The sequence below is a fragment of the Anopheles merus genome, chromosome 3L, assembly GCF_017562075.2.
Source record: "Anopheles merus strain MAF chromosome 3L, AmerM5.1, whole genome shotgun sequence".
Taxonomy (NCBI): domain Eukaryota; kingdom Metazoa; phylum Arthropoda; class Insecta; order Diptera; family Culicidae; genus Anopheles; species Anopheles merus.
In genome coordinates this window covers 37,602,548-37,620,262 of record NC_054085.1, presented here as the reverse complement: position 1 = coordinate 37,620,262, position 17,715 = coordinate 37,602,548, and the positions used below count along the sequence as shown (strand labels likewise).

At 47.8% G+C, this 17,715-nt stretch overlaps 2 protein-coding genes across 2 annotated transcripts; both read left to right on the top strand.

Moving 5' to 3' along the window:
- Positions 1-6,235: 6,235 nt before the first annotated feature.
- LOC121599283 lies at positions 6,236-10,056 on the top strand. The gene is made up of 5 exons (XM_041926990.1): positions 6,236-6,536; positions 6,607-7,468; positions 7,528-8,394; positions 8,458-9,318; positions 9,390-10,056. The coding sequence occupies exons 1-5, from the start codon at positions 6,293-6,295 to the stop codon at positions 10,048-10,050; spliced, it is 3,495 nt and encodes a 1,164-aa protein (XP_041782924.1). The 5' UTR covers positions 6,236-6,292; the 3' UTR covers positions 10,051-10,056.
- Positions 10,057-10,721: 665 nt separating this feature from the next.
- LOC121599282 (ovochymase-2-like) lies at positions 10,722-14,631 on the top strand. The gene is made up of 4 exons (XM_041926989.1): positions 10,722-11,830; positions 11,903-12,811; positions 12,875-13,738; positions 13,806-14,631. The coding sequence occupies exons 1-4, from the start codon at positions 10,722-10,724 to the stop codon at positions 14,479-14,481; spliced, it is 3,558 nt and encodes a 1,185-aa protein (XP_041782923.1). The 3' UTR covers positions 14,482-14,631.
- The last annotated feature ends 3,084 nt before the right edge of the window (positions 14,632-17,715 follow it).

Here is a 17,715-nt window from a genome sequence, read left to right as displayed (position 1 = left end):
GAGGAAACTATTCCACGGAAAATGTGTTGCTGAATATGGCTTAACTTTAGGGGAAAAACTGGCATCCCCCCCCAAAAAAAAACCCCCGCTAACCGAACCTAGTTTACCGGCGCGCACCAAAGCGGGCTTTGTTGGTCGAAAAAGCACTTAGTCTCGTTACCCGCCACGCGGTGCGGTTTTTATTGCGCGCCCGGTTATCGTCCCGTGCCACACACGTACCGCGCCATAACGAACACGAGTGTTGCGATTTTTCCGCGATAAAACCACGCGAACTCGGGAAACAAAAATACGGTACAGCACAAACATCTCCGTTTCGTCGCAAAAGACGATGCAAAAACGTGATTGCTTGTTTTGACACTAGCGCACCAGCGGGGAAAACCGGGGTAAGGTACGCGTGTGCTGGAAGGACGTCAATTGCATACGAAACAAGTACCTGCTATTAGTGGGCGAACTGGCGAACGGAACAAAGGATTCGTACCTAGCTGTACAGAAGGAACGTAGCTGGTCTTACTACGATAGCAAGCAGGAAATAAAAACGGTAGCATCGAAATTTGAATTTAATTGTAGAAACTGTCTAGACAAGTACCTTCCCGCCATGGGCCCACACCCACCTGACTGGTCGGAATGGTACCATACCCGTGGCTTTTTCTATTTATTTTCGGCACCATACCCAGTGTTTTTTTTTCTTCTTCCAACGGCTCGGAGTGTCTCTATTCCCCATCCGGACAATAAACGCTGGTACGTACGTGTTTGGGTTTAGGAGCTAAGCGGAAAATCCCGGCCATATTTTATATCCCAGCGCAGCAGCGCTGTGCCGGAGCGGTCGTCCGGATAAATGAAGCAGTAAATTGCTCATCAAAAATTCAGCAACACAACTGCTCACCACCAAAACGCGGAAGGCTTAAGAGCGTACCAAAAACCGACGAAACTGGGTGAGGCGTTTTTATTTCCACCAAATTCAATTAAAATATGCAGATTTTGGTTGATGCATTGGGCGGGAATGGGTTTGGACAGCGCGTTAAAATAATTCATCTTGAGCAAGCTCTATTTATAGTTTCATTTGCGTGTAGTACAAGCAGTGAACTGAGCAGTGAAAGGCGCCGAAAGCCCTAATGACGTAATTTTGTCAAACAAATAGCATAACTTTAAGCGCATTGTATAGTTACTTTGCCATTTTAATGAAATGCCACGGTAGGAAGCTGATTCCGAATGCTTTGTTCAAGCACTGTCTTGAATCAACTTCAGAGCAAACAACCAGTGAGAAAATGGCAGGGCTTCCTATACAAACCCGAGTCCCTTTTCCCCCAAGTTCAATCAATATAATTTAACAAAACCCTAAATTGAACGTGAACCGATGATCGAAAACCTTTTTCCTTTTCGCCTCGCTTGAGTTTTGAAACGACCCAGATTGGCCACGTGCCGTTGGATTCCCTTTTTCCCTCCCTGTGTCTGCGTGTTATCCATTATCGACGGACCAGGGCCACAATGGCCGTCTTTCTGGATCTTTCTAGTACATCATCCGTTGCTCCGCTGATTCGACCGCGTTCCGCTCCCGTGAAGGTAGCAACGTAAATAACAGCTCAACAGAACGGCTTGTAAAGTGTAGCAAACGGGGAAAAAAATCGACGAGAGTTCCCCGAAAAGTCAAGCACTTACGATTGCAGAAACGTGAAGGCAATATGGTCCAATATTGAGGTTCTGGTGCTGGGTTTTGGAGCCTCAGAGCGGTTTTTTTTGCTTGTCTCTGGTTCGCATAAATCAATGTCAAGGTTGGCAAAGAGGCTGGCCCTATGTTAAACGCATCCGCAACCTTGGATACCGCCCCGACCTGCTCCCGCTCGATGATTTGTCGGCCTTCGGTCACCGGAGGTCCGGATTTCCCGTTTCCGGGGCCGGCAATAAGTGGCAATAAGGGCAGGAAGTATTGAAATTAACCTTGTGGCAATCTGCTGTTACGGTGTATTGGTTTTTATTCAATCTAGCACTTGGCTTGGCCCTCCGAGCAAGGACAATGTATTCCGCTTCTTTTTTTTTGTTTGCTTTGAAGAAACCCGTCTGGCAGTCGGGAAAGGTTGAATGCTGACATTGTTTTACTTGTAACATAGTTTTTATTTACTCTAGCGACGCAAAACAAAAAACGAATCGAAAACCGATCCACGCCATTCATCACAATGTTCCTATCCTTACGCTGACACGTGTTTGAATAAGTGTGCGTTTGTTTTTTTGTGTGTGGACGTGTATTAAATCCAACTAATCCTCACGTTTTCCGTAAAGGCAAACAGGAGCAGTGATTCGTTTTCAATTCGTACTGTTTTCCCACAGCAGTAGTAGTAGTAGTATGTCCAGCAGCAGCAGTAGTAGTAGTAGTACACTAAGTAGACACAGGGCGGGAAAACTTTTTCATCCCGTTACGCGGACGATCGGGAAGCAATAAATCATCGTGGCAAAAACTGTGATTACCGTCCCAACTGACACTACATTTCGTCGGGTAGGGAAAAAGCGAGAGAGAGAGAGAGGGGGGGAGGGAACGGAAAAACAAAAGAGACCGAACAACATTGCATCGTCAGCACGCGGCAGGACGTTGATTTATGCTGAGCTAAATGCAGTCGACCTGTTTCCTTACGGTCCGGGGTCCTGCTGCGTTGTCAACCGGTGACTGTTTGTGTCAACTTTCGGTTGAAATAAAAAGGGCTTTCGTTGGTTGAGGGAAAAGTTTTTTCTTCCATATTTTATTGCTCTTTACCTAGAGTAGCGACATGTGCTCGGAAAAGTGGAAACGTCTCGAGGGCAGCAAGCTCGAACCTCGCTGAAATGAGAAGTTGATAGGAAATGCATTCCACTGGTGAACACAAAAAGTCCATCTGTTCTTCTTGTTGTAGTTGGGGGAGAAAAAAAGCACGACAGCAAACAGCTAAAACCTCAACAAATAAACCACCAGCACTGCCCGCACAAATAGCATCGAGCAGCGAGAGCTCTTTCATGTTAGTAGCAATGTTTTTGGGTAGTTGTAATGTATGTTTTTAATTAGATTTTTTCCAACTCATTACAGAGCAAACCAACGGTAGGCTAGCGCCAGAACGTCCGCCAACAGAAAAAGGTCGACGGATTTTTTCACCGCCCAAAATGACAGTCAGCTGATAAACTTTAGCTACACACCGGGGGCGTCCATTTTCACATTGCGTCGCGTGCTAGCGGCTTTCAATTCATGATGCTTTCCGAGCTTTTAATTAAAGCACACACACATACTATAGACCACGGTGCCGGTGATGGCATTGTGTGGAGAAATTGTGTTTGTCCAGCGATACGGCGGTCTCCACCTTTTTTTAAAATTCATTTGCCTTTTGCTACTAATTATGTAAAGTAGAGTGCCGGCACCTGAGCCGCTGCTGTTGAGCGTAGTTTTAAATTGAGTTTTGATTAAAGCCAGTTATGGTACTGAGGCAGTGCTTTATTTCAGTACGTTTGTGCATGTGTGAAGGTTTAATGATGTAATTGAAACAGATAATTGTATTTATTTTTGATACAGTAATTTGATTTAATCCTGTAAGTGACTTTATTAGATGGGTGAATATCGATGCAAAGTGATAACGTTGGTCGGGGGTCAGTAAGTATTAAACACTGATTTGAAGTCATACGTCATGATCTGTCATAGCCAGCATGCTGACCACTCAAAGAGTAAATGTGTGACTAACAAACAACATACTAATGGTGTAACAACTGTAAAGGGCTTTTTTGGTCTCTCTTTTGTCCTCCTCAAAATTACTATTCTATGCCACTTGGTCCAGTAAGGCGTGTGGTGAGCCATAACAACCGATCGAGCAAGAATGAGCGACTCTTGGTGCTTTTTTCTTGATTTAACTGCACGCAAACGTTGACAAAATCGACTGACATCGATGAATAAATGGATGACACGACAGTTTGAAGTACTTTCACCACTAATTCATGCGCATATCGTCTGTCCTGGCTAAAGGATCGATGATGGTCCATGCTCCACAACCGTTGGACCAATATAGCAGAGAACCTACTGGCAACAGTGAAAAGCATCCGGAGATTAGGAGATTGATGAAGACAAACAACTTACTCTAGCCGTGTGTGCGTGTGCGTGTCCGTTCGTCCATTTGTCGTCTGGGCGACACATCGCTCCGAAGAGACTTGTCGCTGGTGTGGTGTCGCGCTTGTTGATGTCTTCATGTCCCGATTGGACATCAACAGTGCAACAGTACAAGCAAATCACATGTCTGGCAGGCCAAAAAACTACTCGGCTTTAAGCCGACGTGGACATGGCCGGACCGGGCCATCGAGGATATCGTTCGCAACCCATTCCCCGGCCTCGGCAAAACCCATTAATCATTGTACCGCAAATAATTAAGCAATGCGGACGGGCGAGCGGAGACGCGACTACAACATTGTCGGACCTGTTGGAGCGTGGGCTGCCGAGGACGAGGACAACGTAACCCGATACAACCCCTTCTCCCCGGTAGAAGCAATCGGTTGAGTGGTGCGGTCAAGTGGAGAGCGAATTGATTATTTTGCTCCATTCCGAGAAGCTGGAGACGATGTCCTACTTTTCGGGACTTTCTGTATCGGCAGCAAGAAGCGCCATCATCATCATTGGTGTGGCGCTCCGTGTTTCCTTGTGTCTCTAGACGGGGCAATGCCGGCCAAGGGACAACGGGGGAGGATGGACAGTATTTTTTAATTAAGAATCTGGAACAGTGGTACCGGGCTTTGGTGCTGTGGTTTTGTGGGTTAATTAGATTAAAGCCTTTATCATGCTTATCACGCTGGTTGTCGGATGCGTTGGGAGCCACAATGAGAGTCGGCGCAACTGTCCTCGAGCTGAAGATTGCTAGCGGGCAGCGGTCTGGAAAGGAAACGAAGCAAAAAAGGACAGACGGCTGGAGCCATCCTCGGGCCGGATCGACGGTGCAACTCGTTCCACATTTCAAGGGATGCTAATTAAATAAACCAGTTCCCGGCGACACCGGATCTAATATGTCCCTCTTCTGCGCGTTCCGGACGATGCGTTCGCCTCCTGTGGGAATGAAGTGTGAATTTTCGGTCTCCAGGAAGCCGGTTCCCGTTCTGAGCGGAACATTTCTCAACCCGGTGGGACACTCGCATAACGAGCGGCCATTACGAGCAGAAGGAGGAATGGTAATGTACTTTCTTCCGTCCCGTGAAGCCGTGACCGGCAGGAAACATGGTCGAGAAATATCAATGTGTCCATAAATCAGGACACTGAACTGGGTTAAATGCTAAGCAAGCGGGTGGGAGAATCCCAGTTTTCGCCCTTCAGACAGTATCGCTGTCGATGGTCCGATAACAGTCCCGCTGTTGATTATGTCATTTTAAACTAAGCACCACCTTGCGATGGTCGTTGAGCAGTGTCATTCTGAGAGGAATTCTTCCATAGGACAGGAAGAGCGTTGAAAGAGTGTGCAAGGACGTGTGCATTTGCAAAGCGAGTCAGTCCGGATTTGATGTTTGTTTGAAAGGTGCATCAACACGAATGCATTGCTTCACGGGCAACTGGTGCCCATCGGACTAAATGGCACACATTGCTGCAATTGTGCTTACTGCACTGTGAAATGGCAAAGCTTTTACAATCTGTCCCTGAACGTTGCTTTAGTCGTTGAGAGGTAAAACGATTTCAATAAAAGTGACTTGGAAGGAAGAAAAAAAGGGATCCAGGGAAACGTTTTTGAAGTAAGAAAAAGTTTGAATTGAGGTTTGAGCGAGGTTTGAACTAAGTATCGATGGGTTAATAGCCCGGTCGTGGGCTGAATAGGCTACAAAATAGCATCATTAAACGCGGTGCATAGAACGAATTTTATTCAAGCTTTGATTGAGCTGATAAGGCCTTCTCATTAAAAATGAGAATTAATTTCCTCTCTTTGCTCTATTTTTCTTTATCATCTTCTCTTTATCTTTCTCGCTCTCTCTCTCTTTTTCACACATTCACAATTCACACATAAAATAAAGTATAATCTTCTGCATTACAGAGTTGGTAGATAAAATGTTCATGTAAACATAAAGTTGAATGAAAACGTAAAATCCAAAATAAGAGAGAGGGAGAGATGCTTTAAAACACCAACACAGATGCAACCACACTATCACAATTGGGTTGAGGCCGGTTTAAAACTTGTTTCCAAATTATCGACCTGTTGGGATTTTACGCTTCAACCTGTTCCAGAGTTAAATTCACCTTCCATCCAGCCGTTTCGATCAACACGCAACAGTACGATCGTATTCAGTTCCAATTCTGAGCTAGAAGCAAACAGACGTAGCTATGCGTGATCTGTTGCGATGGCTGCTGCTACTGTCTGGTGTGTTGTGCGTCTGCAGTCAGACGGTCGGTGTCAACCGGCTCGTGTGCGGCCGGCGTAAGGTGAAATCGGTTTATCTCATTCACAATGGTATCGACGCAAGGCCGGGTCACTGGCCGTGGCATGCGGTCATCTATCAGCGTGCGAACGGTGCCGAAGAGTACAAGTGTGGTGGCTCGATCATCGATGAAGATACCATTCTCACATGTACGTAGAGTGTGCAAGTGATCGTAGGTTAGCTATCATGGATGGTGTGCTTTTGTTTTGTACTTCACAGCTGGTCACTGTGTTACGGTTGGGAGTAGAACTATCTCACCTGAGCAGTTGTCGATCGAGGTAGGCCGTATTCGGCTGCACGAGCGAACCGAATACACTCAGACGCATGGTGTGCGGCAGGTGATAGTACATCCTGGATTCAATGTGCGCCGTTTGAAGCACGACATGGCTCTTATCAAGCTAGCAAGCAACGTTACTATGACACCGCACGTACAACCCGTCTGTCTGTGGACGATGGACAACAATCAAGAGTTGATCGTGGGCAAGAAAGGTACGGTGCTGGGTTTTGGACTGACCGAGCAAGACGTCGTGTCGGAGCAGCTGAAGCAGGCGTCGATCGGTGTGGTCGATACGCTGACATGCCTTGCGAATGATCGGGCAGCGTTCGGAACGTACCTGTCGTCGGAGATGTTCTGCGGAGGAGGCCGGGATGGGGTGAGTGCCTGCAACGGAGACAGTGGCGGTGGATTGTTTCTGGAAGTTGAGGGTAGATGGTTCGTGCGAGGAATTGTTTCGTTCATTCCATTGCGAAAAAATACGGCTATATGTGATACGTCGAAGTTTACGGCCTTTGCCGATGTGGCCAAGTATATGAAGTGGATCGAACAGTACATTGACCCGCGTGTGCTCGTGTTCGATACAGACGATTATGAGGTGGACTATGAGGAAAAGCTTCCGCTTTTCGATCTGAACGGGTGTGGCATCAAGTCAGACACATTTCTTGCCGATGGATCGCACATGAGCTACCCTTGGTTTGGGTATGCTGTGGTGGGTCAGACCACGTTTGTGAAGTGTGTCGTTACGCTCGTCAGCGAATGGTATGCCGTCGGTCCGGCAAGCTGTTTTGAAAACGATGGCAACGAGTAAGTACAAGTGTTCTTGTTCTCTGATCTTAGTACAAAACATATTTGGTTCCTTTTAGAGTTCGCATTCGATTTGGCGATTATGAAGATCTAAAGGTGCGAAAATGCTTCGATCGTAACGGAACGACGGTGTGTGCCATTCCAACGCAAACACTGCAAATCCAGCGCATCATCATCCACCCAAGGTACAACGATAAAGAGTTCACGGACAACATAGCGCTGGTGGAGCTGCTGACTCCAGCGGACACAACGCTACCGAACGTGAGACCCATTTGTCTGCCGGTTACAAAAGAGCTTTACTCGAACCAAACCTCCAACCTGTTGGCCATCAGCTACGCTGCCCTCAAACGATCGTTTGTGGATAAACCCACTCGCTACATAAACCCCTCGCAATGCATAGATATGTACCTAGACGAAGGGTTGAGGTTGAACTTGGACGAGAAGCGTATTTGCGGGCAAGTTGCAACAGAGACAACGGGCGATTGTGCTGCACTCAAGTCGGGGGCAGCTCTGCAGGAATTACGAGAACAGCGGTACGTGCTGCGTGGGTTCGATTTGTTTGGTAGAGATTGTGATTCTACGGTGCCGACAGTGTATAACAATTTATACGCTTACCTCGACTGGATATTGTACAACATGAGATTCAACGAGGTGGACTTGGATGCCAAAGACTCATCCCTCGAGGCAAAGTGGGCGATCCGGCAGAAGGAGCACGAAAAGTTACTCCTTTTCGATATGAGTACCTGTGGTATCATCAAGATGGCACAGAGAGTGAGTAGCGTCGTTACTTATAACCCTTGGATTGGCTCGCTGGAAGGGCTTGAAAATGTATCCACTTCGCCACCGCGCGTCCTGGGAAAAGTGATACTGATAAGCGAACGGTATGCATTAGCTCCAGCTCAGCTTTTCAGTATCCCGCAAGAGTGGTAAGTCCGTAAAGCTTTAGCCTATCTATGCAAAGATTAAGCTGAATGGTGTTGTCTTCACAGGCGATCAGTTATTCTAGGTTACCACGATCGAGTTTTCGAGCTAAGCTGTGAGATTAAAGGTTGTGATCCGCCTTATCAAAAAGTGGATATTAAGAAGGTATACATCCATCCAGACTTCAACGAGCAAAGCTTGCATCAGAATAACATCGCTCTGATTGAACTGATGGAACCGGCCAACACTACGAAGCCTTTGATTAGTCCAATTTGTCTACCGCTGATGCAGGAGTTCCGCAACAGCACACCGTTGGAGTTGAAGCTGGCAACGGAACTGTCTGAGAGCAGAAAAGTGAAACGGTTGAGCCCGGCCAACTGTCAAGCACAACTCATCCATGAAGGAGCTTTTCTCCCCGTGCAGGAGCTTCCGGTGTGTGCAGATGATTTAGAGAGCGACGCTGGTATGCGGTTCTCGGGACATACCGGATCGGCATTACAAGGATCGATAGATTTTAACGATCGCAAGCATTATTTTCTATACGGGTTAAGCCTGCTTATGAGGTCCAGTAGGCCGAAAACTCCCGACCTACCGTACCTTCTTACTGATGTCAGCCAACATCTCGGTTGGATCTTGGAGAATATGAGCGTTAATGTTACAGATAATGCCCCTAGTCCGACACAGGATTTTACTCCAATGCATCGTGTACCAGTGAGAAATATTGCAAAGAGACGGCTTTTCAACTTCAATACATGCGGAATACTTTCAAATAGCTCCCAGGAGAGCTACGAACAGGAGCCTTGGATAGGGTTCGTGGAACGATGGGATGATTTGGCAAAGTCAAACAAATACACGTACTGCGTAGTGACACTGATCAGCGAATGGTATGCCGTAGGTCCTGCGAGCTGTTTGGGCTATGATACAAAAGAGTAAGTGCTCTTGAGTCTTCTTAAACTCCAACAAAGCCTTTCATTAGCTTATAATTGAGTTTAATTTCCAGAGTATTTGTCCAGTTCGGAGGCTACAGAAAGGTAACGCACGATGAATGCAACCAAAACGATGGCACCTGTAAACGAGCCACACAGACCATTCCGATCGCGAAGATAATCGTTCATCCTGCGTACAACAGTGCCCAACACACGGATGACATAGCGCTGGTACAGCTGGGATCGTCAGCAGACCTGTCACAACCACACATACAGCCCATCTGTTTGCCAATTGTAGACGATGTTCGTAGCTACAACATATCGAGTCTATCTTCAACTTCGTTTTTGAGCTTTAGTGCAGGTTACAACACGTTGGGGTTGGACGGCCGCTTCATTGCCTCGCCGGAATGTCAACGGCGCTGGGATGGATTGCAGTTGAACGTTCAGGCCGGCCGTAGAGGGCTGTGTGTTTTGCAGCAGCCAAAAGCAGAAGGAGATGGATGCTACTACATACATCCAGGCTTTCCGCTGCATACGACACAGGAACTAAGGGGACAAGATAGGCGTTTTCTTCGGGGCGTTATGACAGTCAAGCCGGGAAGCTGCAGTGCGTACTATCCCGCCATCTACACTAATGTGGACGATTATCTCGATTGGATATTGGAGAACGTGGAGGGGAGATTATTCACGCAACAGAATGCGTACGATCTAACGGAACAGTTAGTGTTTGTGTAAACGTGCGTATACTCTTCCCATTTCGTTCGCAACAGCATATGAATTCATCGCTATCTTGATCTTAATCGCTATCTTGATTGGGCTTCGGATAGCGTGAACGAGAACTTATACACGCAACAGAATGCATAACGGAACAGCTAGTGTTTACGTCAACACGGTTTTACTTTTAACATTCATTTGCATTGTGTTCATCACAAGATCACGGTCAAGGTTTGTGCGTGGAGTTGGAGTTTACGCTGTTCTACAGCAACAGACGAGTTTTATTTTTAGATATCTCCCCCCATCTCAGGTCTTCTGCACTCCGTCCATCCGTCCGTCTTAAAAGCTCAACGTAGTGAGACCGGTTTGGGGCATAGCTTGTAACGAACCCGTTTTTGTGAAACCAATCCCAAGGTGTTTGACCAGCACCAACACATTCCCAAAACACGATCTCCGATTGCGCGTAAAACCCCCCAAAATTCTAGCACGTCACAAAGTTGCATACTTGGAAATATGTGCTCCAATAAACCAGTACAACCAAAATAACTGTCAAAAACCCCTACCAAAACCTGTTCCAAATGAACGTAGACTCCCTCAAGGTCGAATAAATGCTCAACAGCAGCCGTTCGCTATGGCGCATTCAGTTTTTGGCAGTGGCGTTGTGAAGACGCAACATCTTCACCGGTGGAGCAATGTCACGGGAGTTGCTAGGTCTGTTGATACTGTTCAGTGTGTTGTTGCTGTACGTGACCGCTCAATCGCTAGGTCCGAATCGTGTACCGTGCGGCAAGCGAAGGGTCAAGACGATCCATCTCGTTCATAATGGAATCGACGCAAAACCGGGTCACTGGCCGTGGCATGCGGCAATCTTTCACCGCAAGGGCGATCAGTTGGATTACGCGTGTGGAGGATCCATCATTGACGAGAACACCATTCTCACGGCGGCTCATTGCGTTTTCCTCGACAGTGGGCTACTGCCCGTGAGCCGGATTTCGGTCCACCTGGGTCGGGTTCATCTGAAGGAGGTGAGCGAATTTGTGCAGGAACACACGGTGAAGGAATTGATAGTGCATCCCGGGTACAATTCGAGTAGATTCGTGAACGATATCGCACTGATCAAGCTGACGGAGAGCATCACGATGAGCGAGTTCGTGCAGCCCGTTTGTCTGTGGACGATGGATAAAAACCAGGAGCTGATTGTAGGCAAAACCGGTACCCTGGTGGGCTTTGGTCTGAACGAGCAGGATGTCGTGTCGGAGCAGCTGAAGCAAGCGTCGATGGGTGTGGTGGACGCGCAGACGTGCATCAAGAGTGATCGTTTGTCGTTCGCCAATCAGCTTACGGCGGAGATGTTCTGTGGCGGCGGCCAGTCGAACGTGAGTGCTTGTAATGGGGACAGTGGTGGGGGTCTGTTCTTCAACGTGGAGGGCAAATGGTTTGTGCGAGGCGTAGTATCGTTCATTCCGGTTCGCCAGCGGACAGGACTGTGCGATCCATCCAAGTACACGGCCTATGCCGATGTGGCCAAGTATTTGGGGTGGATCGATCAGTACATCGATCGGCGCGTGCTCGTGTTCGATACCGACGAGCTGGAGGTGGATTACGAGGAGAAGCTTCCACTGTTCAATCTGAACACTTGTGGCACGAAGAGCGAGACAGTTCTGGCCAACGGACAACCGGCTCCCCTGCCTTGGCTTGGGTTTGTCCTGACGAAGGAGGAAATGGTCAAGTGTGTCGTTACACTCATCAGCGAATGGTACGTGGTGGGCACGGCAAGCTGTTTTGAAAAGAACGAGAAAGAGTAAGTAGCTGCATAAAAGCAAAACTTAAACGAATCTCTAATCGAATTTTCATTGTGTTTGTTTTGTTGCAGTTTGCGAATTTTGTTTGGTGGCTATGAAGATTTACTCGAGCAAAAGTGCTTCGAGCGTAATGGCACAACGGTATGCGCGTACCCAACGCAATCTCGCTCCATTGGAAGAGTAGTGGCCCATCCCAGGTTTAGCAAAAACACGATCAACGACAATATAGCGCTGATCGAGCTGCAAAGTCCCGCCGACACGACGCAACCTCACGTGAAGCCCATCTGTTTGCCGGTAACGCCAACGCTGTACACCAACCAAACGGAGAACTTTTCCGTCCTGGCATTCAGGTTGACCACCGGGACAATCGTTGATCAGTCGGTGAGCCATGTAGACCCCGAGTTTTGTAAATCCGTACACATCGTTGCTGGATTTGCGATCGATAATGAGGAGAAGAGCTTCTGTGTGTCAGTTCCCGAGGAGGATGTTGCAAACTGCGACAGTCTGCTTGGGCAGGGTGCACCACTACAGGAGCATGTGAGTATGGTCGATGCTGGCGAGCGTTACGTACTACGAGGATTCGATCTGCTCGGGCTAACCTGCGCCGGAGACAGCTCCATACCGGTTTTGTACGTGAATGTGTACTCCTACCTCGATTGGATGCTGTACAACATGCGATACAACGAAGCGGTAAACGAGGACGAGCAGGAACTGATCGCGAATGCAACGCTTGCGAAGTGGAAAGAGCGCCAGCAAGCTGAGGGAAGTGAAAAGCTAAAGCTCTTCAACATGGAATCCTGTGGCCAGAATGTGGTGGAACCGAGGGGCACCGGTTCGATCACACTCATTCCGTGGATCGGAACGCTGAAAACCGTGGAAAATCCCGTCAAGCCAAAAACGGTGCCAGATGGTTTGGTTGTTTTGATCAACGAGCGATACGCGCTGACGTCGGCAAACGTGTTTCGTCCCGATGTACAATGGTAATTGTCTTTCAAGTATCCCTGTTTTCCTGATAAAATAACAATAATTCGTAACCATTGCAGGCGATCGATTGTGCTAGGGTTCGATCACTACAATCCAGTTCTGGAGATTGCATGCACATTTGGAGTGTGCGATCGTCCGTACCAGGCGGTGGAGATCAAGCAGATCACCATCCATCCACAGTATAATGGCACATCTAACATCCACAACATCGCACTGATCGAGCTGGTGGAACCGGCCAACGTTACCAAGCGTTACATCAGCCCGATCTGTATGCCACTGATAGAGGAGTTTCGAAACAGTACGCCACTGGAACTGCTGGTGCCATCGTACATTTACCACGAGCAAAGCACCCAGCTGGAGCCACTGGATCCGCTCAACTGTCAGGAACGGTTTGCGCAACAGAACGCCGCCATTACCTTGAACAATCGGTCACGTTGTGCCGTTGCGCTGGACAAGGAAGCAAAGGAGTCGGCGGCGTTAAAGGCAGGCGCTCCGCTACAAACGTTACTGCGGGTTGGGAGCGAGAAGCGCTATTTTCTAAGCGGAATGAACAGTTTTACGGATCTCGTTAACTACCACAATCCAGGCTATCCGTATCTGTTTACCGATACCAATGCGTACCTGTACTGGATGCTGGAAAACATGCAGCTTGATAGCACTGTATCCCCGGATTCCTATGCGGAGCAGGTGGATCCTCCTCCGACTCGAAACACATCCAGAAGAAGGCTGTTCAATTTTAAAACTTGCGGGGCTTATACCAAGGGATCCAGCGCGAACGCAACGTACGAGACGGAGCCATGGCATGGATTCGTGCACGAATGGATTGAGGCGTATAATTCGACCCTTTTTACCAGATGTACCGTTGTGCTGGTGAGTGAATGGTACGCGATTGGTGTTGCGAGCTGCCTGAAACAAGATGCCAAGTAAGCAGATTTAGGGAAGTAAGCAATGCTTCGACGGTCGATAATTGTTTTTGTTACTTTGACGCAGGCTTTGGGTGCAGTTCGGTGGCTACGTTGAGTCAGATTCAGGCGATAATTGTTGGGACGCGGATGGCACGACGCTATGCCGGCCTAAGACGCACCGGATTGCAGTGGAGAGGATCATCGTTCATCCACAATACAACAGAACCGGATACACGGACGACATAGCGCTGGTTCAGCTAGCAACTCCAGCAGACGTATCGCAACCTCACGTGCAACCGATCTGCCTGCCGATTCTTGATGAAGTTCGCAGTTACGCTGTGTCCAGCATGGCGACGGTCACTTTTGGCTTAGCGCATGGTTCGTTCATCACGAGCAAGGTGGATCGCACCCGGTTTGTCCCGCCTGCCGAATGTCAACGGCGCTGGAATGGAATGGCGTTGAGTATACAGATCGAACGCACGAAACAATGCAACCTGATGGTGCGAGATCCACAAAGCGAATGCTACCCTGTTATGCCGGGCTTTCCGTTACACACAACACAGCAATTGCTCGGAGGGCAGCGTCACTTTTTACGAGGATTACTCGCTTTGCGACCAGAGCTGTGTAGCAGTTACTATCCAGCAATCTATACCGATGTGGATGAGTATCTGGACTGGATACTGGATAGCATGGATGAGCGGCTCGGGACCTCCAGACAGCCTTATAACTTGACAGAACACTTAATTTTCATTCAAAAGTAGCAGAGAGGTACTTTAAAATTATAATTTAAGCCTCAAATTCGGTGGCATTTCAAGTCGTCTGACAAAGTTCTACGTTGCAACGTTCAGAAAGATCGAGGAATAAACTGCACGATAAAACAAAACAAGGCACAAGTTGGTGCTAATCAACATAATTTATCTTTCGTCATTTCTACAGCACAGCTTCCTGTCACAAAAGTTCCCCCTATAAAAAAAAACACAAACATCCTGCCAGCAGCCAGCAGCTCCCGGGCGTTACGAGTCTTCCGTCTAGACGGAGCAAATGGTCTTCTGTCAGTGCACTACCTTTTCTGTGTTTGATTCTGTCTCACTCACCCCTCCACTCTCGGCGAGCGGCGACAAAGAAACATTAGCACGAGGTTTGATGTCCGTCTCCGTCGAGTGATTCACAAAACGTGCAACCCCGCAAAGCGAAGAAGCACAACTTTTGTGAAGCATTAATTTATGTTACCGCCATCATTATGAACCGCTCGACAAATCGAATCAATTCGTTGTTGGCCCACCTGAGCGATGTGTGGGCAGCGGGGCTCACAAACACAAAGAAGTCTACATTCAGGCACTCGTTCGCTGATTTTTTTTTCACTTCTTTGTTTGCCCGGAAAAGCAAGCCTCAGCAATGAAATCGATCGCTTTACGGAGGGATGGATATCAATTTACCCTCCCGAACGAAATGTGTTCCCATTTCGGGTTGAAACTGAGCGGTCACGACGTGCGAGCGATTTTGCACGTGAAAGGTGAGGAGATTATTGATATCGTCGAAGCTGGTGCTCCATTTTCGAACCGATTTCCCCTGCCACACAAAGCACTTCACGATGCGATGCTTTTTAAAGAAAAGTGCTCTTTGTGGCTTGAAACTAAAGGGGCAGCAGGTTCAGCTTTGGGTTGAACTTCTTCTCCCGGAACGGAGGACGCTGAAGGTTAAGCTGGTGCTGCGGTGATGCAGTTGCAAGGGTTTCTCATCTTGCCTCGATCAACGATGGCAGTGATGTTGGTGAACGTGCTTCAATCAAGAACGTCTGGTAGTTGGAGGGAGACGATGCGGAACATTGGTTCACGTGCCGCACGTACTCCAAAAACGCACGTCACATGAAAACGTGTGCACGGGAAAAGGGAAGAGATTGTCTTACGGGTAGAACGGCTCTATTAAAAACATATCCCTTGGCTTGGCAAAGGAAAAAAAGAGGGAGGGAAAGGGTATTGTGGCAAGAAGAGTACTGTTTAATGTATGCACGAGCAACGTACGAGCTGCTGTTGCTGACAGATAGCCATAAGACGCAAGATAGGAGAAAAAATATGAGAAACACAGTGCGTTCATAAGTAAGAAATAGAATTTAGGAAAAGCATGTGAACGTATTGAACAAAACAAGCAAAAGCAATGTAAGGCCAATTAAAAATGACAACAACTTTTAAAAGGGTAGATATGTCGTGCGGATTGCTTACCTGTGGGCGGGCACACATGTAAACGATAGCCTACAATTAGGCGTAATCTCTCTCACTGGAATGGTTTCCGGCATTCTTTTGCCAATTTAATCACGAGGCCATAAACGTGTGGAAAGGATTTTAAATTAAATTATTCAACTTTGCACCTACACCTCTACCACGTGACGGAATGGTGAATCTTTTTCTGTTTCAGTGGCTTTGTTCCATTCGAAGCGCCACGCATCTACGCTGGAAGCTATTTTTAATGATATAAATTCCTTTTCCTTTTGTTGGGTGGGTGGATTACAGCCGGCTGACCAAGATCTGCTCGATCCAATACGTAAAAGGGCAGTAATGACGATCTATTTTTGGCGTCAGGACTGCAGGAGCTCTCATCGACCTTTACTAGGAAAAAAGGAGATTTTTGTACATTTTTCCAGAAGAGAGAACATCTCCGCACACTTGTAGCGAGTAACGTATACTATGCTTCGTGTACAGCCTTCGGGTGACCTTTTGAAATGCTAAGAATTGATTAGTTGAGCAATGCAAGTTCTTCGTAAATTTCCATTGCCCTATATCACAATATGTCACCCAGCCCGCCCAGCACACTGTGCACACTTTAATCGTGCTTTATTTCAAATGGCTGATTGAGTAAAACAGGTCAGTTGAAAGGGGCTATTTATTGAACCATAAATATCGTGCGACTTAACCCTACCTTGTCTCATTGTTGTCTAATGGTCAATGTACGGAGTGAGACGTTTAAATCTTTGAGAGCTTCCCCAGGTTTTTTTTTTTTAGTTGAAGTGAAGGAAAAATCGAACCGAGATGGAGCGCGTCCCGATTGGGTAATAATTTTCCCAGTCTCAATGGACCGGACCGGAACAATGCCGGCACCGTACGACCAGTGAACGAGCTCTAACATGTGGCCAGCAACGGTGGGTGTGTGGCGCTTGGTTTGCAGCTTATAAGCTTTCGATTCATAAGCCGTGAATTGACCACCGAACGAGCTGGGTGCAGTCGATGATGGCGATGATTATGATTATTATGACAAGCTGTGCTGACTTTGTGTTTGTCTGGCGAAAACAGCGATGTGTGGATGGGAATAAATACAGCACCAGTCGCCGCTGATAATGGGTCGACTTTCGACTGACTTTGGCCGGCGACAAACATACCGCAATGTGTTTGTGTGTGTGTGTGTGTGTGTGTGTGTGTGTGTGTGTGTGTTGTGTGTGTGTGTGTGTGTGTGTGTGTGTGTGTGTGTGTGTGTGTGTGTGTGCGCGCGAGAGAGAAGGAGAGTTTAACGGCATTCCGGATTCCGACGGCATTTAAAGTGCTGCCCGGTTTAGAAAAGTTGTCGCACGTTCGCGCGGCAAACTGCCGCCTCGGATTAACCCGGATCAGCTACGTGGCAGAGCGCTGGGGGGTTTTGTTCTGGTTCCACTGTTTAGCAAACTAATGGCGACCGTACGTGCGCCGTACGTGAGGTGCATGCAATGTGAGCGATTCCGAGCTATTCCACCGAGCCACACCACGGCCACGCCAGATGCAGTTAATCGATTGTCGCGTGGTGATTTCTCGCGTTGCCGTGTTCCTTTTTAGTGCCAGTTGTTTTATTTTGTTCTGCTTGCCGGCTTTGCCCAACTCGTCCATCGTTCTCTCGTTTGGTTGACGGTGTCGGGCTTCCTTAACCTTTCCAGACAGCCTGTCACGGGCGCTGGTTCCGTAAGCGCTCGACGGTGGCAACAGAATCGCTTCGCCGCTTTGTTCTCCGTTGTTTGCAACTCCTTAGGGGAGGGA